The 20,220-nt window shown below is 41.8% G+C and overlaps 1 protein-coding gene across 2 annotated transcripts in view; it reads right to left on the bottom strand.

Moving 5' to 3' along the window:
- Positions 1-2,265: 2,265 nt before the first annotated feature.
- LOC103985219 (DNA mismatch repair protein MLH1) overlaps positions 2,266-20,220 on the bottom strand; it is a 35,993-nt gene continuing 18,038 nt past the window's right edge. Inside the window, exon 16 of one of the 2 annotated variants that reach the window (XM_065183612.1) lies at positions 2,266-2,301. In XM_065183612.1, coding sequence (XP_065039684.1) covers positions 2,281-2,301 — 21 coding nt within the window. In that variant the 3' untranslated portion in view covers positions 2,266-2,280. Of the gene's footprint in view, positions 2,302-19,498; positions 19,633-20,220 lie in introns of those variants that run through there. The other variant, XM_065183614.1, reaches the window with a different exon arrangement.

A 20,220-nucleotide genomic window follows, 5' to 3' on the forward strand; every position in this document is an offset into this window, starting at 1 on the left:
CACACTATGGAAGGAGGCACTGGTGAGAGGCAAAGATGCTTGTTGCCGTCACTGCGTGGAGGAAGAGTTGCTGCCCTGTTTCTATCGCTGCGTGGGGTGAGAGCGTCGGGGCTGGAAGGCGATTGCGTCGATGTGGCTGTAGCTGCTGTGACCCAAGGGGCGATCGCCGAGCAACGGGGTTGAGGCTTCGGTGATGGTAACCTACGGTGATGGTGCGACTGGGGTAGCGCCGAGGGGCTGTGACAACAGAGGAACTCTGTTTCTACAACCGCTGCAAGGAGGGGCTGCGACGGGTTGTGACACCCGGCGGCTGCGGCTGCGGCCCGGGGGGGCAGCACGATGGCGGACTAGGCAGCGTCGCCGACGGTAGAAGCGACGATGGGGCGGTCCGCTGGTTGGGATCGACGAGGGGCTGTGGCAACAAAGGAAGCTCTGTTTCTGCAACCGTTGCAAGGAGGGGCTACGACAACCGGTGGTTGCGACTGCGACCTAAGGGGGGGCAGCACGATGGCAGATTAGGGCAGCGTCGCTGACGGTAAAAGCGACGATGGGGTGATCCGTTGGCTGCGAAACAGCGACCGCGACCTTCTTGCTCGAGCGAGATAGGGAAGCGAGGAGAGAAGGTTGTTGGCCGGGGCATAGCGACAGCGGTGGGCGTTGGTCGGGGAGCAGCGGCGGCGGTGGTTGCCGACCAGGAATCAACACCGGCGGTGGGGGAGAAGGAAAGCAAGGGTGGTCGGCGCCGGGAAGCAAATGTTCCTTCTTAGTTGAGAAGGAAGCTTCGCCCTCTCACAATTTTTTTTCTTTTTTATGATAACTACGTCTGTAGCGAGAACCAAGGATCGCTAGCCAGGGAGCAGTGGCGACGATGGAGAATGGGTTGCCCTGCAGCGACGGCGGTGGTGGAGAAGAGAAGCAGCAGGGGTGCGACGGACGGTTGTCGACCTCTTCTCTCTCTCTCTCTCTCTTTTTTTTTTTTTTTTTGAGATGACGAACTATAGCGAGAATGCCGAGGATCGCTGCTCTGATACCAAATGGTAAGACCCTAACTCTTATCATAAAAAGAAGAAGAGAAAGGGGATGATCACTTCAAGGGGATCAACCACCTTGATCGCTTCAAGGGGATCGACCCTCCTTGATCGCTTCGAGGGGATCAGCCTCCTAGGGTTTGTCAAAAGACAGAATAATATTTTTCATAGATAACTGAAAAGAAGCAGTTACATCCCTATTTATAGAGTTCCATCCAGAATCCATCAAGACTTGAACTCTAATAATAAATAAATATTAAATAAAGCTCTACTTGATTCTAACCGAACAAAACCGACTCAATAAACAATTGGACTAAACAAACTCAATAAACATTATTCAAAAACTCAGAAAAATGGTCCTAAAGCCATGAAGCATTTTGGATGATGTTATTGACTATAATGGTGGGTTTGATGGTCAATCTTCCAATCATGCATTGTTAAAATCCATATTTGATATGTAGGCTATGCATCAGCAAAGTTCACATGTGACCCATATGTTTTGTGTCATCAAAGTACACGTTTAGCCCATAAGCTGTAAGTCGCCAAAATGCATGTTTAGCTTTTAGGCTGTGCATCGTTGAGGTTTGACTCGTTAGTTGTACGTTATCAAAATGCATGTTTGGCTCATAGGCCATGCGTTATCAAAAAGCACGTTCGGTTCTCAAGCGATACAGTCGTATAAGTTGGCCGAATTGGTGAGCAAACTTGATGTCATAAAGTAGTCGGCAACCAAGGCAAGGGTTGACCAACATTGTTTTAGTGATTTCCTTTGACGTTGGATGTAGAGATTCACATCCAGAGAAGACTCAACTACAAAAGGTGGTGGAGGGGCTCTCGATGCCCTAAATACGAGGCCAGTTGAGTAGTTAAGTACAAGGCATCGATGAGGGTTCAGGAAAGGTTTGACTCGACTTTCCTTCAATGCATGGTGCTTCAGGTATCAGTTCGCGATATCCCGAATGCATTAAGATCACTTCGGCCTCATGCTCCCAGAAGCTCTTAACAGTAAACGCCTAATCAACAAAGAAGTCATCTTCATCAGATTTGAGGGAGTCGATGATCACAGTGAATCCACCCCTCTTATGCAAGAAGGTGGAGTCAAGAGTAAAGGGGGAGCCTTTTGAGGGGATAGAGGAGCAAGCGAGGCTGCAAAATTTGCTGGGGTCCCCATAGGAAACTGAAGTCAAAGTTGAGTCCATCGAGGAGACTGTTGCCAACTCGACGTCCACGCCCGAGGTGCCCAAGTCGAAGGTCATCGAAGCCGCCATGGTGCCTTCGTCACAACTCAATCAAGTTACCTTCTTTGAGATTCTATCAATTCCGGAAGCACTATTTTCAAGATTTATTCAAGCTACATCAATTCCATAATTAAATATCTTAAATTAGATGAATTGTCAATAGATTTTTTATTGTTGGGTGAAGATATATGACTTTACAAATTAGAAAAAAAATATGTAAATTTGAATCTTAATTAAAGTCATAATAAAATGTAAAACATGTTTATTGATCCTTAGGGTTTACAATTTCATTTACCGATATTGAATTGAATTCAGTCCACAATATTGCATGTTACTGATAGAAATAAAATATAAAGGAGAAGAATGCATCGAGTTGAAACAATAGAATACTCTCTATTTATACATGATAGAAGAGAAAATTTTCCTCAAAAGAGGAGGATTAAGAACGCTAATCTTGGATCGATGCGATGAAAGCGAGTTGCGGGTGAGAGGCTTTGTGAGAGAGTCCGCTAGTTGATCAACCGTATGTACGTGAAAAACATGTAGTTGATGTTTGACAACTTATTCTCGCACGAAGTGAAAGTCGATGTCTATGTGTTTCATCTGTGAGTGGAATACTGGATTAGCACATAGATAGATGGCTTTGACATTGTCATAATATATTGTAGGAGTAGAGGTAATATTGATACCAAGTTCCTTGAGGAGATTCATGACCCAATTGAGTTCTACAGCAACGGTGGCTATGGCACGGTATTCAACTTCAGTTGTAGAACGTGCAATTGTCTTTTGCTTCTTAGAATTCCAACTGATTGGATTAGATCCAAGGAAGAGAATATACCCCGACGTGGATGTTCTGTCATCAAAATTCCCTGCTCAATCAGCATCGGTAAAGGCATGGAGATTAAGAGGGGAGTGTTTGTGGAAAAAGAGTCCATGATTGATAGTCCCGTGAAGATACCACAAGATTCGTTTGACTGCAGACCAATGCATAGTAGATGGTCGATGCATGAACTGGGATAATTTATTGACCGTAAATGAGATATCTGGACGGGTGAGAGATAAATATTGTAAGGAGCCAAGAACTTGACGGTATTGAGTTGGGTCTGTAGTAGGGCTTCCATCACAAGGTTTTAGCGACTCGCTAGTAGACAGAGGTGTTGTAACTACCTTTGCATCTTGCATATTCATTTTAGATAATAGATCTTGAATATAGTTTCGTTGTGATAAGAAGAGCCGGGAAGATGTGTATGTTGCTTCCACTCCCAAAAAATAGATCAAAGGTCCTAGATCTTTAAGGGAGAATCGATCTGCTAAATGCTTGAGGAATGCCTTGATTTCTATAGGATTGTTGCTTGTGATAATAATATCATCCACATATACCAGAAGATATATTATATTGCCACTTTGGTGATGGAGAAATAAGGAGGCATCAGACTTGGAGTTGATGAAGCCAACTGATGCTAAAAACAAGCTAAGTTTGGTGTACTAAGCTCTTGGAGCCTGACGAAGTCCATAAATAGCTTTTTATAGTTTACAAACATGCTTTGGATATTGAGGGTGGATGAAGCCAGGAGGCTGCTGCATGAAGACATCGTCAGTTAGGGTCCCCTATAGAAAAGTATTGTTAACGTCGAGTTGACGTAAATGCCAGCCTTGTGAGATGGCCAAACTTAAAATAAGTCGGATTGTTGTGGGTTTAACAATAGGGCTGAATGACTCTGTGAAGTCAACACCAGGTCGTTGATGAAATCCTTTGGTCACTAGACGTGCTTTATATCTGGCTACAGATCCATCTAGGTTTTACTTAATTCGAAAGACCCACTTACACCCGATAATGTTTTGTGTGGGATGAGAGGGTACAAGGGTCCATGTAGAATTATGAAGGAGTACATCATATTCTTCACACATGGCTTTACGCCTGGAGATTTTTGGGCTTGAGTAATTATGGTAGGTTCAGTGGTCTCTAACGATGATGTTGTGATGGTATGTAGGTCAAGGATTTGTCGTGGTTTAAAGACACCACTTTTGGATCGTGTTGTCATTGGATGTCTAGGGGCCATAGGGTGTGTTGTAGGAATAGGCGGTGGAGGCTGAGGGACTTCAGTGTCATTGGTCCTAGGAAAGGATAAAGGTAGCGATTGTAATTCCGAGGGAATGTCTTCAATCGTAGGGGAACCTAGTGAAGAAGGGAGAGGCACAATGGAGGGGGTGAGGAGCTGTTACACCAGGAGAGTGAGAGAGTGTGAATCCTGAGGAGAAGGACTGGATGATATTATGGGAGACTCGGTTGACGGGATTGATGGTGTACTCCAGTGATGTATATATGATTGAGTAGGTGACATAGTAGGAGACTCAGGGTTGTGAAATGGAAATGTAGTCTCTATAAAAATAACATGACGGGATGTAAAGACTTTTCGAGATTAGGGTTCATAGCATCGAAAGGCATTATGGTCAAGGGAGTATCCAATGAAAATGCAAGGTTTAGATTTTGATGCTATCTTATGTGAGGCATATGGACGCAACTATGGATAACATAGACAACCAAACACTTTAAGTTTTTGAAGGTTCAGGGATTTATGAAATAATTTTTCAAATAGCGACTCGTACTTAAGGACTGGAGTAAGCATACGATTAGTGAGGTAGAAGGCAGCTTGAAATGCTACAGTCCAAAAAGTTGGTGGCATAGAGGCTTGGTGTAGGAGTGTGAGACCAATTTTAACTATATGTCGATATTTACGTTCAGCAGAGCTGACGAGTTGAGGAGTGTGTGGAGGTGACTTGAGGTATTGTATACCACAAGCAGATAGGCAAGATGTGAGGGCTTGATATTCGCCATCACCATCAGTGTAAACAGTCTTAATTTTAGACTGAAAGAAGTTCTCAACCAATTTTTGAAAGTTGGTAAAGACTGTTGAAACTTCAGATTTATGGTGAAGAGGGTATAACCATGTGTATTTGGTGAAATAGTATATGAAAATAATATAAAATCTGAATTTATCGAAGGAAGTGATTGGATCGAAGCCCCAAACATCAGTATAAATAACTTCAAGGGGTTTAGAGTGGGATACGGAGGATTTTCCAAAGGGAAGTATATGACTTTTATTACTTAAACAAGCATCACAATGAGTTATGATGTTATTGGATTTAAGCGTAGGAAGAGAATAATAGGAAAGCAGTTTTTGCTGAATAAGAGTTGAGGGATGACTAAGACGACGATGCCACACTGTCACGACCTTAGCTGGTTTTGCCTAAGGCGTGCGGCACCCTCGCGCGTCCGTCCGCAAAGGTCAGCCTCCCCGAAGCCCCCCCATTGTCCCTTAGGACCAACAAAAGAGAGAACGGGTTAAAGAGAACGCCTCAATCGGGATCCACAAGCAAACATGTCCGAAAAACACTTCATAGACAATGCAAATTACAAACAGACTTTACAAGCTCTGAACAGTGGCACAACAAAGGGTAAAATGGTCCATTACAGACCGAAAAGCTCTCGCACGTGTCCACATGACACAACCTTTATTTACAAGCCTAAAGAGGCCACCAACCCAACTAACATGGGACTATTTAGCCTTCGGCCGCCCCTCTACCTGCTGTACAAGGCATGAACATGCCAAAAGACAACGGACAGACATAAGCATTACATCCAACATCTTGTTTAGAAGTTTGTCCGTTACATTCTCCCCCACTTATCCCTTCGACGTCCTCGTCGAAGCCTTTGTGAACACTGCAACTCTTCGCCTTTGCTGAGTCTTCAATCTTCTGCTCCAGCTGCAATGCGCCTCCTAGCTCCCAATTGCTCTCCGCTGCTGTTTCTGAGTAGTCGAACCTTTGATCCGCCATGCTGCTTCAACTCGCCAATGACTCTGACTCTGGTGTGGGGTTGGCTGAGTTGTATTGATCCTCGTTGATTCCTGCGGATCCACCAAATGAAGGAAAAGACCATCCTTATTGCGCCAGTCTCTCAAAATTTCCACATGCTGCTTCAACTGGGTGGATGCTTGTTGGAGCTTTAACGAGCATCGCCTCGCAAACTTCTGAAGCTTTGGGTCCTTCCTCCACAAAATCTGCTCATTGACTCTTCTTTTAGTTAGTTGTCACATCCAAGTAGGTTCGCATCACTTCCGCTTTCGATTGGCATTTCGTTGGGAAATGAGGCGGACAATCTACTCTCAGTAGCACTGATCACCGTTGGTGAGGATTTGATTACTATTGTCTTCCATTATCTTCGAAGGGTCTTTGAACTTGTGCAACGCTCCTTTGCTGGATAGATAAGAGAATTGGGGTACTCAGTTTCGCCCATTCTCTTAAGAGTTGAGAAGGCAAAAGTTACTTGACTTCGCCCGCCTCCTCGAGGTTGTACTTCATGCAGCGAGCTGGTTACTGGCCTTCGCCTGCTCTTTGCTCACACTTCTGAAGCACTTGAAGTGTTTGCACTTCTTGCGTTGAGTTAGCTACTGTGATTCACCTTCTCAATGCCATTGAACTTCTGGAATGCAGGAAGTTTTCACCCCAACTTGGAGTAATTCTCTGATAGATGAGGTCGCCTCTGGGATTGTACAGTCTTCTCCATCAACCCTGCCGCCTACTTCACTGAGTAGCAAAGGTACAGCACCGCGTACTGCCTGCTTCGTTCCTTGGTCGTGCACTCTTGCATGACCCGAAGTCCTTCACTTACGGCTATCTTGATGAGAAACTTGTTGACACCGGTTTTACGAAGTTTCTTGGCCTCTGCCCTTCAGCCTTGTCTCGGTACTTGGAGATTGCCTCTGCATGCTCCACCTCCTCGGCCCCTTTCACGACCAAGTGCTCTCCCTCCGTGAGAGCAAGGGATCAATGACTTGCACGGAAGTCCCGCCTCTGCGGTACCATGGCGCTGCCATGCCCATGGCCCTACTATCCGTCGCCACGCCTCTGTATCCCTTTTCTTCACAATCAGTAGAGATGTCTCCGTGGCACTCCTTTGAGTCCACCTCCATTCTAACTGATGCTTGATTTTAGGTAGCTAAGTCCCTCTAGACTCGTCGTCGCTTCCTCGCCCCTTTCGACCCCCTGCTTCAACACCTCTGTGTTCTCCAAGCAGTCCGTTTGGTCGATGGAAAGACAGACTGCAACTCCCATGCATGGCCTCTGCCATCACGTTGTAGAGTTTGCACCGATTCTGTTCTCCTTAGCTTCCTTGGTAGCAACGTTCGCTTACTCGACCTTGTCCTCTGACTTGTCGGGCTCCCTTAAGCGAATATGAGCTTTGGAGCAGTCCAACTCTCTAGCTGCTTCGATCATACCTCTGCATGATCAAGTCCCTCCCATGGAACTCATTGGTACTTGCATTCGAACTTTTCCCTTGGTGGAACCCAGCCCCCATATGCTGATGACCAAGGTTTTCATCCGATGCAAAATTCGGTGCACGCCCGGAAGACCCGCCTCTGCGGTACCATGGCCTTCACTCCTTGAATCCATAGCCCTTCCTGCCGTCGTGTTGTTCACCAAAGCGGAGCTCCCAGTAGCTCCCGATCATACCTCCATATGATCTCATCCCTCACGGGACTCTGTCGTGTGCGTCGCATTGCCACGAACTGTTCCACCACGATCCGCTGCACCATGTCGCCTCCTGGTGACATCTCCATTGCATTCTGATCCTTGTGGAATAAACTCGAATTGTGAACCCTCCATGTGTGGCCTCTGCCAATACATCGCAAGGTCTCCTCCACCTTCGATTTTGTTCGCTCCTTTGGCAATCGACCTTCATCCACCCACTCTTGGGTCACACCTAGATGAAGCACTGCTCTAGGACAGTCCGTCGCCTAGTAGCTCTCGAAGTCCACCGACTTCACTGTAATCTGTGCACCATTGTCTGGATCCTGGGCCTCTGCCCCTACCAGCACAATCTCCGCTGCGCATTGCTTCCTTCATATCAACTCAAATGGCAACACTGTGGCATATTCTTCAAGAGTACCCGCCTCTACGTCCTCTTGCCCCGTGCTAAGGCCCTTCTGAACCCAACTTCGCCTCCGCAAATTGAGTCGCCTTAGTTCCTCCATCAAATGCTTCTCCGAGTTAAGGTGCATGTGCCGCGAAGCTCCCTTCGTCTTTGGCACCATGCAAGATGAGTCTGCTCCGTCAGAAAGAAGGACCCATGGAACAACATGATCCTACTCTCGCCTTTGCAAGAGTTCATGTCCTTAACCTCTGTCTAAGGAAAGCACTGTGCCTCTGCTCCATGTTCCAACTTCTATGCTGGCTCCCTTCATGCGGCTTGGGTACTTCGCCAAGTTACACCCAAGTTGCTCTACTCCTCGTTTTTGCATTGAGTCGATGGTGGCCCTCGCGCCCACCATTCCACGGGTCAACCCTCCCTTGAGTCCGATCTCCACATCAACTCCAAGTGTACCTTCATAAGTTGCTTTAGGTCGCTCCCCCACTTGATCTCACAATGCATCCACCAATGCATTCTCTCAAGCGAGATCATGCGACGACTCCTCGCCGCTTGCTCAGTCCATCGAGCTTCGTGGAGTTGTTGTTTGTTGAGGTACTCCTCCTCAACATGTGAGGTCCATGTCACATGATTCTCCCTCTGGAGAGCCGAGACTTATCCCTCCTGGATAACTATCCCGTTGGAGCAACATCTCTCTTCGTTTTGGAGACCACCATCCCCTTGGACTACTCCGAACTGCTGAACAAACTGTGCACTGTTCTGCCTCCTGCAAATGCACTTGCTAGATTGCGACTTCATGTCAATACAGCCCCCGCTGCACCCCTCAAGGCCTAGCAACATGCTGAACTCGTTGCACACTTCAGCCTCCGACGGACGTATCCTTCACATGCCGAAGAGAAAGTTTCAATGCTCCATGGCACCGAGTTTCGGTCGCCTTGGGATGGCCACGAACATTCCATCGTCCGCATACAAGCCCATGCATGAGTACCAAATTCTTCGAGTTAGCAATTCCCCTCACCTCTGTGAGCTTTGCAGAACTCTTTTGGTCGTTGAGCAACTCATTCCACCTTGCATGGTCTCATTCTTGCCAAGCGCCTCGCTTGCCTAGAGCACCATCAAGTATAGTTGTCAACGTTGAGCTGTAGCTCAAACTCAGCCATCCCAACCTTTGTGCGCTCCAAATTCAACCAAGCTTGCCTGTTCTCGTGGTGCCTCTTGCGCGAAGGGTTGGTCATTCCTCTGAATGTCAATCTCAGATGCTCGCTCCTCTGAGCGACTCTTTTCCCTACATCTCCATGCCCGTTTTCCCTCAAACGGTCGCGCGTGTGCTGACTGCCCTCAACGCAGCCCCGCTAGGTCCCCCACGTTTGCATGTCAAGTGTTTCTATGAGTGCTTGTCCCGCTCTGATACCATAATGTCACGACCTTAGCTGGTTTTGCCTAAGGCGTGCGGCACCCTCGCGCGTCCATCCGCAAAGGTCAGCCTCCCCGAAGCTCCCCCATTGTCCCTTAGGACCAACAAAAGAGAGAACGGGTTAAAGAGAACGCCTCAATCGGGATCCACAAGCAAACATGTCCGAAAAACACTTCATAGACAATGCAAATTACAAACAGACTTTACAAGCTCTGAATAGTGGCACAACAAAGGGTAAAATGGTCCATTACAGACCGAAAAGCTCTCGCACGTGTCCACATGACTTGGGTACTTTGCTAAGTTACACCTAAGTTGCTCTGCTCCTCGTTTTGCATTGAGTTGATGGTGGCCCTCGCGCCCACTATTCCACGGGTCAGCCCTCCCTTGAGTCCAATCTCCGTATCGACTCCACGTGTGCCTTCATTTGTGTTGCTTTGGGTCGCTCCCCCACTTGATCTTGCAATGCATCCACCAATACATTCTCTCAAGTGAGATCATGCGACGACTTCTCGCCGCTTGCTCAGTCTATTGAGCTTCGTGGAGTTATTGTTTGTTGAGGTACTCCTCCTCAACATGTGCGGTCTATTGTACATGATTCTCCCTCTGGAGAAACCAGAATCTATCCCTCTTGGATAATTGTCCCATCGGAGCAACATCTCTCTTCGCTTCTTTCTCTCTGAACGTTTCGGAGACCACCATCCCCAAACTACTTCGATTTGCTAAACAAACTGTACATTATTCTGCCTCCTGTAAACGCACTTGCTAGATTGCGACTCTACGTCAATACAACCCCCGCTGCACCACTCAAGGTCTAGTAATATGCTGAACTCACTGCACACTTCAGCCTCCTACAGACGTATCATTCACATGCCGAAAAGAAAGATTCAATGCTCCATGGCACCGAGTTTCAGTAGCCTTGGGATGGCCGCGAACATTCCATCGTCCGTATATAAGCCCATGTATGAGTACCGAATTCTTCGAGTTAGCAATTCCCCTCACCTTTGTGAGCTTTGCACAACTCTTTCGGTTGCTAAGCAACCCATTCCACCTTGCATGGTCTCATCCTTTACCAAGTGCCTCGCTTACCTTGAGCACCATCAAGTATAGTTGTCAACGTTGAGCCGTAGTTCAAAATCAGCCATCCCAATCTTTGTGCGCTCTGCATTCTTCCAAGCTTACTTGTTCTCGTGGTGCCTCTTGCACGAAGGGTTGGCCATTCATCTGAATGTCAATCTCAGATGCCCGCTCCTCCGAGCGATTCCTTTTCCCTACATCTCTATGCTCGTTTTCTCCCAAACGGTCGTGCGTGTGCTAACTGCCCTCAACGCAACCCCGTTAAGTCCCTTACATTTACATATCAAGTGTTTCTATGAGTGCTTATCCCACTCTGATACCATATGTTACGGACTTAGCTGGTTTTGCCTGAGTCGTGCAGCACCCTTGTGTCTCCGTCCTCAAAGGTCAATCTTATGGTATATACATTGATCCATGAGATTTTTAATAAATCTGAATGAAGAAATTACTCTATGCAATTTAAAATACCATTGATAGAAGGCATGTTTTAAACCATTTATAGATTTCTTAAGCTTACAAATTGAGTGCTTACCAACACTAGAGGAGAAACCTTTAATTTGTTTCATATAAACCTTCTCCTCTATATCTCTTTTAAGAAATATTGTTTTCACATTTATTTGTTGCAACTCAAAGTTAAATGAGTAACCAACACCAAAATGATACAAAGAAAATCTTTCTTAGATATAGGAGAAAACACCTCTATTCTTTTTTAGTAAATCCTTTTACAATAAGTCTCGCTTTGTATCACTCAATGTTGCCTAACGAATCTTTCTTAGTCTTAAAGACTCATTTACAACCAATGATCTTTGCCCTATTAGGCAACTCTACAAGATCTCAAACTCCATTGCTCTTCATGGAATTCATCTCCTCTTTCACGGCATCGTGCTATAAATCTATCTCTTTGTAACTAATGGCTTATGAAAATATTTCAGGATCATTTTTTTGCTCCACTACTATAGTCAGATTCTTATAAATATATAACATAATCACTAGGAATTGTATATATTTTATTTCTAGTAGATCTTTTTAATATTGTACTAATGTCTCCGTGAGGAACTTGTGGTTCAACTAGTTATTCAAGAGTTTATTATAATTCCTAAATTGCTTGATCTATTAGAATATTGATTGTTCAACACAAATTTGTACTTGAGAAGTGCTATGAACTATAACTAATCTATTATTCGATATGGATGGTTGAGATTTCATATGATCATGTGTAGAAACTATGTTCCTGAACTGATCACTTGGTCCATACGTTTAATTTAATAACTTAAATTAATTTTATCGAATAATTTTTTTAAGAAACAAATACATGAATTATAACAATAAATCCTCTAAGAGCGAGTATTACGATGTACTTAGTTTCTCAAGTATTAATTTAAATGTGATAATATTACTTAATGAACAAAACTTATGTTTATTCTTAGTCCAATCCAAATATATTTTCTCAAATAAATTAATGTGCACATGAATATGAAAAAACATCATAATATATAAGAGTTTCAATAGTAAATTCAATTACAAAGTGAAACCAAGTCTCATTTTCTCTACATGATCCTTGTGTTGAATCTCAGATTTTGATGATAAAATCAATTGATGGGTTAATTGATCTAATCCATATTATTGAGTTAAGTATGCAGGATTAACTACGATAGCTTGAAAACATAAAGCAAGGACACCAGAGTCAAGATTCGATGGATGTTTGAGAGTCCGAAGATTCGTTGGAGATGCTGCCGGAACCAACTGAGAAGAAATCGGGGACATGTCGGAGTTTTCGGAAGTCCGCTAAAGAGATCGTCGGAGGTTCGCAGAGTTCACCAAGAAGGCTCGGCTACTCGTAGAACTCGCCACAAGATCGGGAGCCTACTGGGATTCCGCCGGAAGAAATCCGAAGGTGTATCGGAAGTCCGCCGGAAGATCGTCGGAAAGCTCGTCGGAAGGAGACTCGACGTTTGCCGGTTGAAAGCTTGCTTAGGACTATGTTTTCAGTTGTGTAGTTTGCATGTAATTAGGGTTAGGATTAAGGGATAATCTTATATCCTGGTTAGGGGCCAACTGAGCCCAAATATGACTTAGTTTGGGTCGGATTTGAAGCCCAACCAATGACCGGTAAAGGTCGGGCGGTGGAATCGCCGGACTGGGCGGTGGCACCACCCAGAACCCGAGGATCAGGCGGTGGTACAGCTGGATTAGGCGGTAGCACCGCCCAGCACCCAAGAGGTCGGGCGGTGGCACCGCCGGGCTGGGCGGTGGCACCGCCAGTACACTATCAATGTCAGACACTGACAAGCGATGGCACCGCCAGCATCGGGAACCCAAGAGAATTCAAAATTTTGAGCCCAAATTTGAATCCTCTTAGGGCCTATAAATACCCCTTAATTCTCAGTAGAGAATACAACTTTGGTGAAGCAATAGATTGAGAAAAGAAAAGCCTTAGCAAAGTCTTTAGCAAGTCTTGTTTTCAATTGCTTGAGTGTGTTCACCTCCTTCTTTTTCGTTAAAAATTTGTAAGAGTGTAAACCACTGTAATTCAAAGTGATTTGCTAGTGGAAGTTAGGAGCCTCTTCAAAGAAGACTTCGCAAGTGAATGTAGGTCATTTAACCGAACCACTTTAAATTGGTGTGTTCCTTGAATGTGTGAGTTCTTACTTTCCTAAAATTGTTATTTACACTACTGCTAGCTTTCGGTTTTTATATACTCAAGTTACTATCGAAACGAAATCCCCTCGTATTTATGAATTTGTTTTTAAACTTACAAGTTTTAATCCGCTGCACTAATTCAACCCCCCCCCCCCTCTTAGTGCCACTCTGATCGTAACAATTGGTATCAGAGCTAGGCTCACTCTCATATTTGGTTTAATACCCAAGAGGGATGGCTTACTCCGGCATGCATGAGGGTCATTCTATTACACGTCCACCTATGTTTAATGGGTCGGATTACACATATTGAAAGACTCGTATGAGGATCTTCCTCATTTCCATGGATTTTGAGCTTTGGACTATTGTCGAAAATGGATTTAAAAAATCTTCTCTTTCGATGAGCGAATGGGATGAATCGGAGAAGAAGGTTTTTGCTTTAAACACAAATGCTATGAATGCCTTGTTTTGTGCATTAGACAAAAATGAATTTAATCGCGTTTCAATTTGTGATTCAGCTTTTGATATTTGGAGAACTCTTGAGGTCACTCATGAAGGCACTAGCCGAGTGAAAGAGTCCAAAATCAACATTCTTGTGCACTCTTACGAACTTTTCCGAATGAAACCAAGTGAGTCCATCGAAGACATGTACACCAGTTTCACGGATGTCATCAATAGACTCAAAGCTCTTGGTAAAGATTTTTCTTACTTTGAACTAGTAACTAAAATCTTAATATCCCTTCCAAAAAGTTGGGATCCAAAAGTTACGACCATTCAAGAGGCCAATGACCTTAAAACATTTCCTCTTGAAGAACTTATTGGGTCTCTAATGACCTACAAAATTACATATCATGCTCATGAAGAGCTCGAGAACCCTCTTCCAAAGAACAGGAAGGATATGACGTTTACATCACAAGAAGAGTACTTGAAAGGAACATCAAGTGATGAGGACAGTGACGATGACATTACACTTTGAACTCAAAAATTTTAAAAATTTATAAGAAAGAATAAATTTAAAAATAACACCAAAAACAAACTTGAACATAAAAAAGAACTAAGTAATATGCTACGAATGCAAGAAGCCGGGGCACTTAAAAAATGAATACCCCCAAGCCAAGAAGAAGCAACCGAAGAAGAAGAAGAAAGCTTTAAAAGCGACTTGAGACGATTCAAGTGATTCAGAAAGTGAAGAAGCTAGCAACAAAGAAGAGGCAAACTTTGCGCTAATGGCTTTAGGAGAAGAGGTATGTGATTTAATTAATGAAAATTTATCTTTCGATGAACTTTCTATCGTTTTTCATGAATTATTTGATGAGTGTAGAACTATTAGTAAGAAGTTTAATCTTTTAAAGAAAGAGCATGTCTTACTACAAAATAAGCTTGATAGTCTTCAAACTCATCCATGCTCTAAGTGTGAATACTTAGAAGCAATAAAAAATAAAAATTTACTACTTAAAGAGACCTTGTTTAAGGTCGGTAGCAAGGGATTGGACATGATCCTCGCAAACAAGGGTCACGTCGTAAATAGAAGTGGAATTAGTTTTGTGAGAGGATCTCACCAAAATCCTACCACTTTCATTAAAGGACCCACATTACACGTTTCACCTTTGTTTGAAATGCAACTTTTGTTGTAAATCCAGACATGTTGCTTACAAATGTCCATTTAGGAAAATTAGTCCACATAAGTTGATATGGGTTCCTAAAGGAACTATAAATACTTCAATGATGAATAACAAAATTGGTAGATCAATTTTTGAGGCACCCAAAATCAAATGGGTACCTAAAAACCATCCTCTTTTGTAGACAAACCAACGAGCTAGGAGCAAGAGATGGTATCTTGATAGTGGATGCTCAAGACACATGACTGGAGATCCATCTCATTTCTCTATGCTCACTAGCAAAGAAGAAGGGTACGTCACCTTCGGAGACAACAACAAATGCAAAATCATTGGCAAGGGAACCATAGGTAACAAATCATGTTTTTCAATTGATGATGTATTACTAGTTGATGGATTAAAACATAATCTCTTAAGTATTAGTCAATTATGCAATAAAGGTTACATCGTTAGATTTGAATCTAATGCGTGCATTATTGAAAAACCAAACAATAACTTGTCAATGATTGCTTTAAAACAAAATAATGTCTACACCATCAACCTTGATGAACTAAGTAATGAAATGTGCTTCTCCACTTTAAATGATGATACTTGGCTTTAACATAGGAGATTAGGCCATGCAAGTATAAAACTAATATCTAAGATCTCATCTAGAGAATTAGTACGAGGGATTCTCAATATGAAGTTTGTTAAGGACAAAGTATGTGATGCGTGTAAACTAGGTAAACAAATAAAAACTAGTTTCAAACAAAAAAATCAAATTAGCACCACTAGACCATTACAATTGATCCATTTTGACTTATTTGGACTAATTGACACGACAAGTCTACGAGGAAGCAAATATGCTTTTGTAATTGTAGATGACTATACTAGATACACTTGGACCTATTTCTTGGCTCACAAAAGTGATTGTTTCAAATGTTTCTCTAAATTTTGTAAATTCACTCAAAACAAAAAAGGCTTCATGATTTCATCAATTCGGAGTGATCACGGTGATGAATTTCAAAAACGTGACTTCCAAAGTTTTTGTAAAGTTAATGGATATAACCATAACTTCTCCACTCCAAGAAATCCTTAACAAAATGGAGTAGTTGAAAGAAAAAATAGAAACTTACAATAAATGACAAGAACTATGTTGAATGAACATAGTCTACCCAAGTATTTCTGGGTCGAAGCCATGAATACGACTTGCTACATCATGAATAGGGTTCTAATAAGACTGTCTCTATCAAAAACTCCCTATGAATTATGGAATAACAAAAAACCAAATGTTTCTTATTTTAACGTTTTCAGTTGCAAATGCTTTATTTTGAATGAAAAAGATGCTTTAGGAAAATTTGATGTCAAACCCGATGAAGACATCTTTCTTGGTTACTCTTCCATTTCAAAGGCTTTTCGTGTTTTTAACAAAAGAACCTTAGTTATAGAAGAGTCTAGTTTTCAATGAAATTTTCAAGTTAAATAAAAATGATTTTGATGATGATATTGGTTTTAAAAATTTAAATTTAAATGAACCCCCTCCTCAAAATAGCAACTTGGATGCATCTTCTTCCTTACCTAAGGAATGGAAGTATGTGAATGCTCATCCAAAGGAGCTAATTCTTAGAGATACATCAAAAAGGGTTCAAACTCGTTCTTTCTTCAAGAATTTTTGTGCTAACGCCGACTTCCTTTCTCAAATCAAACCTAAATGCATTGACGAGACCTTGAAAGATGATTCTTGGGTCATTGCAATGCAAGAGGAATTGAACCAATTTGAGAGGAATGAGGTATGGAAACTTGTTCCTAGACCTAGTGACCATTTAGTCAATGGTACTAAATGGGTCTTTAGAAACAAGCAAGACGAATGCGGTATCGTGGTTAGAAACAAGGCTAGATTATTGACGAAATGTTTCAACCAAGAAAAAGGTATCGACTACGAAGAAACCTTCGCTCCTATGGCAAGATTAGAAGCCATTAGGATACTCCTTGCTTATGCTAGTAGTAATAATTTTAAACTATTTCAAATGAATGTCAAAAGTGCCTTCTTGAATGGTTTTATTTCCGAAGAAGTATATGTCGAACAACCTCCCGGATTTGAAAATTCTCTTCTTCCTAATCATGTATTCAAATTGACTAAGGCTCTCTATAGCTTGAAACAAGCTACTAGAGCTTAGTATGAAAGGCTTAGTTCCTTTCTTATTTTAAATAATTTTACCAAAGGCAAGGTTGATACTACATTGTTTATCAAACACTTTGAAAATAATTTTCTTATTGTGCAAATTTATGTTGACGATATTATTTTTTGTTCTTCGGATAAATCACTGTATGAATCATTTGCCAAGTGTATGAATCATGAATTTGAAATGAGTCTAATGGGTGAATTAACCTTCTTTTTAGGATTGCAAATTAAACAACTTAGTGATGGTATATTTCTTAATCAATCTAAATATACATTAGAATTGTTAAAATGATTTAACATGGACGGTTCAAAAGCGATAAACACTCCTATGAGTACTACGACGAAGTTAGATATGGATGAAAATGGTGAGAATTTCGATCAAAAAACGTATAGGGGAATGATAAGTCTACTTTATCTCACCGCAACTAGACCGGATATCATGTTTAGTGTAGGACTTTGCGCTAGGTTTCAATCTAATCCTAAATTATCTCATCTTAAGAGTGCTAAAAGAATATTTAAATATCTTAAAGGAACTCCCAATTTAGGATTGTGGTATCCGAAATCCGATAAATTCGATTTAATAGCTTATGTAGATGCCGATTTTGGCGGATGTAGGATAGATAGAAAAAGTACATCAGGAACATACTAATTTTTAGGACATAGCACTTGTTTCTTGGACTTCCAAGAAACAAAACTCAGTTGCACTATCTACGACGGAAGCCGAATACATTGCTGCAAGTGCATGCTGTGCACAAGTGGTTTGGATGAAGAATACATTTAAAGACTATGAAATTTACTTAAAAAACATTCCTATAAAATGTGATAATACAAGTGTCATATGTCTTACCAAAAATCCAATTCAACACTCTAGAACTAAGCATATCGACGTTAGGCATCATTTCATACGCAATCATGTCCTTAACAATAATGTCGTTCTAGAGTTTATTGACACAAAGCATCAATTAGCAGACATCTTTACAAAAGCTTTAAATGAAGACCAATTTGACTTCATTAAGGGAACTAGGCATGTTAAATTGTCCTTGAGAATAAGCTTGTTTGAATGTATTTTCCGAAAAGTTTTTCATCTTCTTTCCGTTCTTTCGTGGATTTGATTTCTTCCTCCTCTTTCGATTCCAAATGACATATTAAAGTGTAACCCAAGATCCTATCCTATCTTGAGCCAAACACCTCTGAAAAACAAAAAGGGGGAGGAAAGAATTTTTTTTTCTTTTCTCTTCCTTGGCATGCCAACGGTGGCACCGCTAGAACCGACGGTAGCACCGCCTGAGCACTTGGTCGCCAGGCAATGGCACCGCTCGGATTGGTGGTGGCACCACCCGAGATCCCCTTTATAAGAAGAGGGGTTAGGGCCGGCGGTGGAACCGCCCCCAACCCGTGAGAAATTGGTTCAAGCTCTCCCACAACTCCTTCAAAACTTCTCTAACCCTCATTCCAACCTTTAGAAGCCTAGGAGAGAGATTCTTGTTGGTTCAAGCTCTCCATCCTTCAAGGAATTGTTCATAAGGTAAAATCTGAAATCTTTCCTTCCTCTTGTCATTATTTTGCCTACTCTTCATAGTTTCATATTCTTGATCCATCATCTTGTCTAGATAATGACTCCTAAGAGATCAACAAGATCAAAAGGGAAAAGGGTTGAAGGAGATTCATTTGACCAAAATCTTTTTAGATCCAAAGAAGTAGCTCTTAGGTTTCCAAATTTCGAAACAAGAACTATATATAAGGGTAAACATGTTGATCTAGATGAACTAGGAAACCTAGAACCCATTAGGTGGTTTGCACATCTAGATGTCTTACCTCACCTACAAATCAATGAATCAATTTATCCTAGGTTAATTAGGCTATTTTATGCAAACTTATGTGTGGACAACGAAAGCCTAAGTACTTACCTTTTAGGAACACAAATTAGAATCTTTTATAGTATTATTTGTGAACTAATTAGAATTTCTGAAAATGATAGGAGTTGTTACTTTAGAAATAAATGAGATGTAAATATAATCGGTGCAACTTACTCCGAAGCCTTAGAAACTATCTTTGAAAATCCAAACCCAAGCATGATACCCAAAAGTTACGAGCACTTACTACCCTTTAACTCTAAAATTCTTCATCACATCATGACTAGCATACTACTTCACAAGCAATTTCATCTTGATGAAATGAGTCAAATAGAGCTAAGCACCATGTACTGGATTATAACCGAACAACATAATTGCTTTAGATACTTACTCTGACAACACATGCATGATATAATAGCTAAAGACACTATGTTACCATATGAGGGGTTAATTACTCGATTAATACTTGCACATGATATTTGTGTCTTGCCTAATGAAGAAACAATTCAAGTTAATCGATTTAACACCATCAATAGAAATCTACTAAAAAGACTTAGGTGCACATTTAGCAATGGTATATGGGTTAGGCAACCTAGAAGGACTGATCCAATTCCCCCACCAATAGAACACCCCGAAACACCATTTAGCAATGGTACAGCACCTTCAGCTCCTACTTCATCTTCTGAACAACTCATTATGGCAGAATTGCATTAGATCAAATCACAACAAGACCAACTCAAATCACAACAAGAGCAAATTCAAATTCAGCAAATTGAAATTTTGAAGGAACTACAGCAAATGAATCAAAAAATAGATATCATGTATAAGAACTATGGATTTCCTCTTACGGATTAACCGATATGTCTTCTTATTCTGTTACCTTAACATGCGATCCTTGTATGATTACTCTTAATGCCAAGTTAAAATTTTGTCATCTTCTTTCTTTTGCATGAAAGCCATGCTTTTTTAATTTTGAATGAAAGCTTAATTTTTGAAATGCATTCAGGATGAATGTTGAATTTTTTTTTTTATAGATGAATTCTAGTTAAATGGTGATTTCTTTTTAGATGAATTTTGGATGAATGCTGAATTTTGTATAATCTTATGAATGCCGAATGATCAATCTTCATGGTGAATTTTCAATCACAAATTGTATGCTTAAAAGTCTCATCTCCTTTTTGTTGATGACAAAGGGGGAGAAGTCCATCAGAAGATCGCCGGAAGGAGACTCGACGTTTGCCGGTTGAAAGCTTGCTTAGGACTATGTTTT

This window comes from Musa acuminata, chromosome BXJ1-5 (assembly GCF_036884655.1).
Source record: "Musa acuminata AAA Group cultivar baxijiao chromosome BXJ1-5, Cavendish_Baxijiao_AAA, whole genome shotgun sequence".
In the NCBI taxonomy this organism is placed as follows: Eukaryota; Viridiplantae; Streptophyta; class Magnoliopsida; order Zingiberales; family Musaceae; genus Musa; species Musa acuminata.